This window comes from Aulonocara sp. 'chitande type north' Nkhata Bay, linkage group LG13 (assembly GCF_057382095.1).
Source record: "Aulonocara sp. 'chitande type north' Nkhata Bay isolate Kocher_YH1m ecotype deep benthic linkage group LG13, A_spYH_male_GT1.1, whole genome shotgun sequence".
NCBI classification, from domain to species: domain Eukaryota; kingdom Metazoa; phylum Chordata; class Actinopteri; order Cichliformes; family Cichlidae; genus Aulonocara; species Aulonocara sp. 'chitande type north' Nkhata Bay.
This window is the reverse complement of record NC_141356.1, coordinates 18,581,131-18,591,225: the sequence shown is the minus strand read 5'-3', so window position 1 is coordinate 18,591,225 and position 10,095 is coordinate 18,581,131. Positions and strand designations below refer to the sequence as shown.

The following is a 10,095-nucleotide window of genomic DNA, read 5'->3' as shown; positions in this document are numbered from 1 at the left end:
TCTCATAAAAATAAAATATATTTGCTAATAAAATATATTTTACTTCTATAATTTCTTTTCTGAAAGATGTACATAAAGAGATTTTATATGCTTCACTTAGATGTTTCACTAATACTTCCAAATAAAGTGAGCATATTGGATGTGTGTGGATGTGATATAAAAGCCTTCAGCTGAGTATGGCAAACAAGTATCTCTCAAAGTCAGAGTCTTTATGCATAAAATTCAGCTGCAAATGGGCTACTGGGGAAAAATAGGGGGATTCTGTTTTCTTTTAAAAAAGAAAATGTACACATGACTGCCTCAAACAAAGTCTGACCTTTACATTGGTTACACATTCACAGTTGTTCATATTAACAACTAAATTTTATTTAAATAAACAACTTTCTATAACCAAACATATGCAAATTAGAATAAAAAGATGGTTTGTATTGACAAATAATCACACTGCTCTGATTTTTTGATTAAATTGAATGTAAAAAGCTTTATTTTAAATTGAAGCAATAATTACATGTTCAGTGTACAGTTACAATATTAACAAAAGACAAATTTGCTACAATTTTACTGGGTCATTTGGAATTGTTTGTCTCAGTTCTTGCACAAACAACCTCCATCCAAGAGATGCATTTCTGTACAGCACTTTCAGCAAAAGCAAAATAAACCGCTATGTCTCTGGGTCCACTATACTGTGTGTTTTATCTTTTTAACAATTCCACTGATTTTTTTATTTTTATCTTATTTTCCTGTCATGAGAATAGTCTTAATAGTCTGGCTTCTTTTGGCATATCTGTTAAACATTTCATAAAATGCCTATGGATAAATGTACTATGTAATTTTTCCATGTAAATAATTTGAATGGAAAAGGTGTTCGTCACACCTTCAAAAACCAGAACATTTCAACCAGGGTTTAGAACCACCTTAAATTCCAAACAAAGGCAGACTGATGCAAACTGAAGTTTTCATAAATCTAAAAGTTGTAATCACAAACTCTGAAGGTATCGCCTATAATTGTTGGCATCAACATGTATGTATCACTGGACCTCAACTGTATTTATTCATTCATAAAAAAGCCTTTGCTATTCCCAAACAAAACAAAACTCAAGACAACAAACAGAAACAGGGGAGATTTTAACTTCTCAGCCTATGCAATTTCAATTCTGGAGTATAGTGGATAATAATTTTGCTGTTGATTTCCCACCTAGGTTATTGTCTAGCCTGCCCGTCTAGTCTTTGATTCAGCTGCAAATATGTTTACCTTTCAGCAGCCCAAACGTGCCATAAATTATGCCAGTCTACTAAGGAATGCCTCAAAAAGAACATGTTGAGGGTTATGGATTTGATTAACCATGAAAGGTCATATAAAACAACCCAAATATGATCCCATTTAAAAGTTATGGGGGGGATTAGAAAAGTGCAGCAATATCAGTAAAACCCTTAAAAACTTTTGCAACTTTAGACATTTAGCAAGGACAGTTATAACAATTATACAAAACACCTGCTAAAAATGATTTCTGCCGAAGGGGACCAAGACCAACGGTGACTCTCTTTCTCCACACATCATTACATCTGTTCATGCTTTTGTCAAATTCATGATTGAAAAATTCTTGTCATGTCGACCACCTTTATCAGTCGGCACTGAAGATATGCCAAAAAAGCTAACAACTTGCAACTTGCTTTTTCACATAACTGTATGTAGATAATAGCTGTTATCTTAAAGCCCCAAAGAGCACAGCACAATATGCGAACGCAGCCTGAGCAGGGTTAAAGCGAGTCAGTAAAACCCTGAATGTAATACAAGTGTTTCTGTGCTCTAACACCTACAAATGATAGGCGGAGAATCTGCACATTGCCAGGTTTCCATATCAGTTTCATAAGCCGTTAATTCATCTTTCAGTTTCCTCCCTGCCATGCTCTTCTCTCACACTCCAGCTGTAATACAGTACTTCAAAATGAGGTTGTAGGTTTCACATGGCACGATATCAAAAATCAACACGCAGTTACAGCGATCTCAGTGTCACAGCAGAGACAAAAGCAAAAGCACTTAGGTTTGGTGCACATGAACACACACCTGGAACGTGTTCAATTCCAAACAGAGACAAATCAGAAAGGTTACATGGTATGCAATACATTACTCCAACAGGAAAAGATAGAACAAAGAGGAAATACAACCAGAAACAGAAAGTAGTGTAAAACAGCTTTTGCGTTTTCTGTTTAGGTTGCGCTGTGGCAGTTTTGCTAACATAAGTGGACAAATGTGGTTCTCGGAAATAAACAATACATTGGTAAGAGCTCTTTGTGGTTTTCTGTGGTTATGTTACATCTCTTTGTATCTTTTAATGTATTTTTTATGGCCATTAATGTCTCTTTGTTGCGATTTTTTATTTTAATCTTGTACCAATAAGCCAGATGTGTACGGTGATGTTTATATGACAAATATAATCTATATGACACTGCTGTCAGAAGTGGATTTTTAACAATACAAGTACAGATTATTCTAATGACTTTATCCACTACAAGTAATGCTAAATATCTTTAGATAACGCCTGCAAAACCTTCAATTAGTGACCAGTCCTAAACCATCTCATCATATCATAGGAGAAAGCTTGAAAATGATTACTTATAGCTGATGAATAGCTATTAAAATGTAAGATTACACAGCTGACAGAGTAGCTGAAATTCTTATGTAGCAGTGATAAATACCAGCACATTAATGTATCAGTGATTTTCAGTGGTGTTGACACAACTGTGCAAACGTACATTTGATTATTGCTGTGTTACAACAAACTTTTGGGCTAACCTCACAGGGAGTCGTCAACAGTGATTGAACTACGTTAATTCTGAAGTTTTAAATCAAACACATGTATCACACATAATAGCACAGTACATCTCCAAGGTTGCTCACAGGGGCATAAAAGATACTTCCCTATTTTTGTTTGTGCCATGCTTAAACAAACATGCACACTAGGCAATGTCATTTTATTATTATTGGTACCGATCAAGTTAACGTATATTACGTCAATGAATTTGGGAATATTCAACTTGTACCATTCAAACCAACATGGAAAACACGAGTTGTACACAAATATAATTGGTCAGTGTTCACATTGGACCTTTGAAATACAGTGTTTAATGCTTACTACTCCAACCAAACCTAGTCAGTCTGCTTGCTTGGTAAAGTTTGTCAGAAAAGTTCAAGGAGTTGGCTGTGCACCATGCTTTAAAGGAGGTAGGGATGTTGTGATTATTCTCAAAAAAGCCAGTTAAACAGAGCGGGAATTCTATCTTTGTGTCTTTTTCTCTAATTTTCATGAATCAGAACATAAGAAGTATTGGTTGATTTGGTTTCGCACCTCCAATAAACTGTAGTGCACAGTTGATTCCTTCAACTTTCCTAGTAGAAGCATGCACTTTTGGTATTATAAAGTGCTTCGGTTAAATGTATTTTTGCATAATCCATTGACACCACATTATATTCAGATAGCAAACAATGTTCAAAGTCTGATTTATATTTACCCTCAACATTCAAATGGGAGTAAATTCTGATATTTGTAAACACAGACAAGTGTACTCAGTTGTTTGTATTTACTTCAGATTTAATCAGGATTAAGTGGTAACATTTATTTTTTCGTAACATAACCCAATATCTATTTTTTTAAGGATCATGAATTCTTACATTATAACACAACAAAGGTTTTCATTGGCATCAAGAGTTCAAAGATACAAATACATGTTTTTAATCTGAAGCCTCTATTTCTGCTGTTCGCTAATCACTTAGTTATTTAAGAGTCTTTGACTTGCACTATTCAATGTTTGGTGTTTGTCCAAAACTCAAACTAACTATTTAATGACCTGGCAAGCGTATGGAGACTTGGCCAGGTCTGAATCACTGTGCTAATATACGGATATCGTGACCTTGTCAAGAAACCATTGCACTCTGCCTGCTAATGGTAAAACCAGATGCTTAACGAAGAAGGTGGAAGACAGTAATGGTTGATTAGTTTAAATTTAAAGGTTGCATAATGCATAAACAAGACACTGTGAAATGACACTATTTAATAGTTTTGTTGTTCACTTTGTTCATCAACACCACTCTGCTAACTGGATTTCAACTTAGTAACAATTCCTCCAATTTTGTTATTAAACAAAAATGGAACACTCACATTCAGATTTTGGTTATTAACACACTCTTTTTCTTTGCTTTAATGCTGAATACAAAATGACCAAAGAAGAAAACTGTTATTGCATTTTGATGTCATCTTGTAGGAAGCCATGTACACAGATAGTATTTGGTGGTATAACCCATGTTTGAGTTCTCTAGTGGAGATTGGAAGACTTGTATCTACTACTGCAGGAAGTTGGTTCAATATCATCTTGTGTTATGATTAAGGGTTTTTTGATAAAGTCTAAAAGATGCAGATGGTAAAATCTACTTGGGTGGGCTCAGTTCATTATCAGGTTGTGCTGTATATTATGTACCAATTGTTGTTAAAGTAGTCATGAAACACAGTGATAAAACATCAATTTTGCAGTTTTAGAAGACAACAAATTTCTATGCTATATATGTTTAGAAAACAAATGAAGATTCATACAGATGTCTCCTGCTATATATCAGTAACTTAAAAGTACCTTTTAAGGGATAATAATCCAGATTATAGATTCAAGAAAAACATAATACCCAATTCATTTGAGTTCTAAAATGCTGGTGTGCTGTCAATCTGCCACAAGTATTTTTAAAAACATGTTGGATACTGATGCAAGTCTGGTCCGGCTGATTCCTACAGAGGTCATGAGTCTGCTGCATGATGGCAATGAATGTGATGCAGGTGCAATTCCAAACCAAAGTCATCCATTTTGACAGATATTTTGACCTGGGGAGAACATAATCTTTGTACAAAAAAAAAATTGTATGGAAAGCTAGCGAAGTAAACGAGAAACTGTTCAAGGCACATTTGAATTTCCATAGGCGTCATTTTGCAGAGGCATATTAAGGTATTGCGACTGCCCCTGCCCACAAAGAATTGCAAAATCTTGCCTCTTTGGTAGCATCACAAAATCTTTGAGGCCATGACGGAAAAACATTGGTGCAAACACAAAAAAGGATTAGAGTTCCAGGAGACAAAAGCAGTCTTTTTTGCAAATGGAAAAGCAGAGAGTAGAGGCTAAAAATGAGTTCCCCCCCCAAAAAACGTAGATCCAAAAACAGTTAGTAAAAAAATGCTACATCTGCCGGGTTTCTAGGTCTACCACTCTCATTTTAAACCTGGGTGTCCTGGGTGTTTGTATTGCCTTGTATCCAAATCCATCGCCCAATCAGTATCAGCAGTAGGCCTACACAGATAAGGGTGACAGGCTCCTGGTGGATATGAGGCACTATGTTCGGCAGGAGAACAACCGGTCTAGGTGCCCTCTGGAACAGAAAGAACAGAGAGAAGAAGAGATATTTTAGTTAATGACAGTTATGCTTCATAGAATACACATGTGACTGCATTAAAATGTAACAAAAACCCAGTTATTGAAACAAAAGCTAACTCCTTGTTCTTACTAGAATATCTTGTTGTATATATGTGGGCTTATATAAAATCAACCCAATGCTCCATGAGTTGGTTAACAAGTCTGGTGTTACTTAACTTTGCTTCTTACTGAGTTATTTGACAACAACAACTCTGTTTGACATGTCTTAAATATTCACTTGAGAGCTTCTTGATGTGGAACTATAGACTAATCATTGTCTAATCAAGACAAAAAGGTAAGTATTTTAGGGTGAGGGTGCTTGATGCTAATCCTTGTGCAAGTAATTACCAAGAAAGTATTTATTGTATGCAGTTTTATATGCCTAAACTTAATAAAACGGTTAAACTGTTTTATTTAACAACATGTACAGTAAAAAAAAAATTATATCTACATGAAGAATTTGCATTAGCATTTGCATAGTGTGTTGCCATATCGCAAAATGTTCTGAGTGTGCAGTGATGTAGATCTAAAGCTCATGTAAACACCCTGTGATCACTTGACGTTTTAAATCAAAGGGGCAGACACCTACTGTATGTTTACGTCTACAGGAAGCATGTAAGTATAGTTCTCAACATCCTGCCACAACTCTCTTTTTACTCTCTCCATCTCCCGGTGTGAGTGCATTTTTGAATGTACGTGTTTATATAATAATAATAATAATGGATTGGATTTATATAGCGCTTTTCAAGGCACCCAAAGCGCTTTACAATGCTACTATTCATTCACTCTCACATTCACACACTGGTGGAGGCAGCTACAGTTGTAGCCACAGCTGCCCTTGGGCAGACTGACAGAGGCGAGGCTGCCATATCGCGCCATCGGCCCCTCCGGCCAACACCAGTAGGCGGTAGGGTAAAGTGTCTTGCCCAAGGACACAACGACCAGGACAGAGAGCCCGGGGATTGAACCGGCGACCTTCCGGTTACAGATACGCTTCCCAACCCCCTGAGCCACGGTCACCCCATATATGTATATGTCTTCTTATATTTTGGGTTCGTATGAAAGCTTCTGATCTTTCAAGTTCTGACTTTTTTAAAATCTTGTTTTATATGTTGCATGACAGCAGAATTTATACAGTTGATCACACTCTGAGAATATTAACTACCTTTACATGAGAGCATACATACACATTCCCAGAACAAGGAATGTGGTACTGTAACAAAAGCTGTCACAGTCCTTTCACTCCAGCACACTTTTAATTAACAGTAGCTAACCTGAAAGTTTGCTGCAGCCGATATTAGCAGCACTTCAAAAGCCCCATCTACTGCCCAATGCTGCCTGATAAACTTCATGTTACCATTTGAGAAAAGCCCACAGCAGATGTCAAACATTAATGCTGTATGTATTCTACAGTGACAATGAAATGGTTCAGTACAAGAATGTATTAAAATGGTAATTTAATGTTGCACTTCCATACAGTGGTGGAAAACCAAGCAAGATACAAAGATGTGAAACAGGAAAACCTCTAAGGTTAAGCTTAGGAAATGCCTGATACAGCAAGTGCCGAAATGCCAAGCACAACTGAAGATGATTGGTTTGATATAATCTGAGCACAGAAGATGTTTTAACAAACACATATTATGCAAACTGTTAAAATAATAAAATAAATAAATAAATACTAATGAAATTAGATATATTTGTCTTCTGTTACTGTTACATTTCATAGAGTTTCTCAACTTTTTTGTGAATGAGGGTGTGCTACTGTACTCCTAATTAGTTAATTGCTTTATAAACTGTTCAGTCAACTCTGCTAAAAAGAGAATTGTCAATACAGCGAGTAAATTAAGTACTGAACATGTCACCAATTTTCTATGTATTTCTAAATGTGCTGTTGAACACATGAAGAAAGGGAGGCGTAACAAAGCATGCAAAGTCATGACACCAGCTGAAATCTATTAGTAATTAGAAAGCAATCCTGCCAATTTTTGCAAATTAAAATCAGCTGCTTCAGTCCCAACTGATGGGCCTATAAAAAGGTCTCATTCCCAGGTGTTACACAAGAAACCACTTGTGATTGATAAAGTTACTGAGCAGACCGGTGTAGCCTTGATGGTGCTGGTTACAAAAGAATTTCTAAACTACTGAAGGGTCCAGTGAGCACTGTTGGGGCCATAATGTGGAGTTGGAAAGAACATAATTTCACTGTGACGACCACAACCAGGTGCTCCCAGCAAGAAGAATGAAAAGAGTTATCAGAAGTGTTATTTAAGAGCTAAGGAACATATGTGGGGAGCTACAGGAAGATCTGAAATCAGCAGGTACAATTGTTTCAAAGACAAAACAATAAGTAATGCATTCAGCCGCCATGGCCTGTGTGCTCGTACACCACGCGAGACTCTATTGCTGAAGAATAAGCATGTTGAAGCATGTTTAAAGTTTGCTGAACAACATTAAGACAAGCCTGTGAAATACTGGGAGAATGTAGTCTGGTCAGATGAAACCAACATTAAACTCTTTGGATGCCGTAATACACACCACGTTTGGAGAAAATAGGGCACTGGATATCAACCCCAAAACAATTTCACATAACTGAAGTTTAGAGGTGGGAGCACCATGGTGTGGGGCTGTTTTTCAGCATACGGCACTGGCACGTAATTGAAGGAAGGTGGAATGGAAAAATGTACCAGGATATTGTGATTAAAAAAATCTGCAGCAATCTACCAGGATGATGATGATGATGATGATGATGATGATGATGATGTTGAAATGAGGATGGACCTTTTTAGAAGGAAGATCGTCCCAAACACACTGCCAGGGAAACTCTCAGTTGTTATCAGGGATTCCCAGGGAATGGCTCACAGTAGTCCAATTCCTTGGAATCGTTATTTTGCCTGCCTATTGATCCCGCTTATCGGTTCTTGCAGTCTCGTTACATTTAGCTGATTTTAGTTTGTGTGTAGGAGGAAAATAGTGTTGCAGTCTGCAGCATAGATATAGACATTACTTTTTCTTTTTTTTTTATTGCACAAGGATGAGAGTGTGATGGTAAAGTGGAAACCGCTCCAGGACAGAAACAACTGCATTATACTTTTAACATAAGTTTGGCTCTTTGCAGGCACCTGTACAGACGGCATGCTAACGCTAAGCTAGCCAAGAGCCCAGGGTGATGTTAAAGCTGAGTAAATGCGGACCCCTGCACAGCACCGTGATAAAGTGAGCCATCATTTGTGGTGAAATCAGCCACACGTAAGCTCACACGTGTCTTCATTTGGATAGAGATTTGTGCTGGTGTGTAGGGCTGTAGCCTCAGGTTAATGCTGTTACATGGTAATTATGACACCTTTTAGAAATACATTTCCTTAGGAAACTGGTGATGTGTTCAATACTTATTTTACTTGCTGTAGCTCCAGTGACACATTCAAGCATTATCACAATGTCAAGCTGAATTTGCTCAAATTTTCTTTTTCAAATCATTAAAAAATAAAAGTTGAAGCAAACAAGCTGAAAGCTGAGTCTGGTTGGATTTTGGGTGCCCAGTCCTCTTGTCTGCATGTTATAACAGAAATCACCTGCCTTGTTTCACACTGTGCCCCTCAGCTGTGTCTATTTGTAACTCCTTGCCTCAGTCATCTAGATACACTTGGCAGGCTGTTGACTGAAACAGGTGTTTTCTTTTCTGTACAGTAACCCTGCAGCTGATCGCTCAGTGTCTTGGCCTCAGTCCATTTCTTCAGCAGCAGGAAGAGTAACTTTTCAGTAATAATCTCCCTGGTCAGTAGAACAGGAACACATCCTCAGGGTGGATGCTCAAAAAAAACCTCTCTCCAGAAACAACATGGTTCCTGTTACTGTGGAAGGGGATCCCCACAATGAAAATTATGTAGTAACTTGTGTACACAGAAAGCCATTTTAGACAACAACAACAGAGACTTTAGCTACTTCACTCAGACACAATGTTGTGCAAGTTACTGAATGTATTTTCTTCACCCACTTTAAACCTATTTTAAGAATAAAACACCTGAGTAACTGAATCCTCTCTTATATAATTAACAGCTGGAAATTACAGCTAGGGTTGCCAACTCCCTGAAAAATAAATAAGGGACACCTCGTGGCCAGGGCCGGGCGACCCAGTTGTCTTCACCCTTCCCAGTGTGGTGAATTTTCTAGCTCTTTTTTTGTGTGTGAAATTATTTTTTTAACCATTTGACTTGAATTTGATTTAAGTAGATGTGTATTCTTTGTGATATGAACACATGTGAAACAAATGATCATTTAGCCATTTATTTTTAGCTCAAAATGACAACATTAACACAATAAAACAGGTCTCCTTCTTAAACAGAAGCCTGTCATGCTTAACTTTTGAGAATATAAGTAAATCTTTCTTTAAAAGAACGCTGTCCTGCTTAACTTAAAATAATAGAAAACAATAGAAAGAAAAACATTCTTGTAACAGTGCACATTTAGTGCATTTAGTACAATTGGCTTAATGCTAATCAGCTGCTCCTGTTTGTAAACCCGCTTGTTCCCATGATTACGCATCTTAACTCATCATCATTATTCATCTATGTATTACTTTTATGTATTAGTCATCTATTTGTTGTAATCATCTATCCTTACAGTTGTTTATTACACAAAATAAATTATATT

The 10,095-nt window shown here is 36.9% G+C and overlaps 1 protein-coding gene across 1 annotated transcript in view; it reads right to left on the bottom strand.

Annotated features, from left to right (window-relative positions):
- Positions 1 to 461: 461 nt before the first annotated feature.
- LOC147315947 (uncharacterized) overlaps positions 462 to 10,095 on the bottom strand; it is a 34,208-nt gene continuing 24,574 nt past the window's right edge. Inside the window, exon 4 of the mRNA XM_086258970.1 lies at positions 462 to 5,404. Within this exon, the coding sequence (XP_086115096.1) occupies positions 5,252 to 5,404 (153 nt within the window). The 3' untranslated portion in view covers positions 462 to 5,251. The remainder of the gene's footprint in view (positions 5,405 to 10,095) is intronic.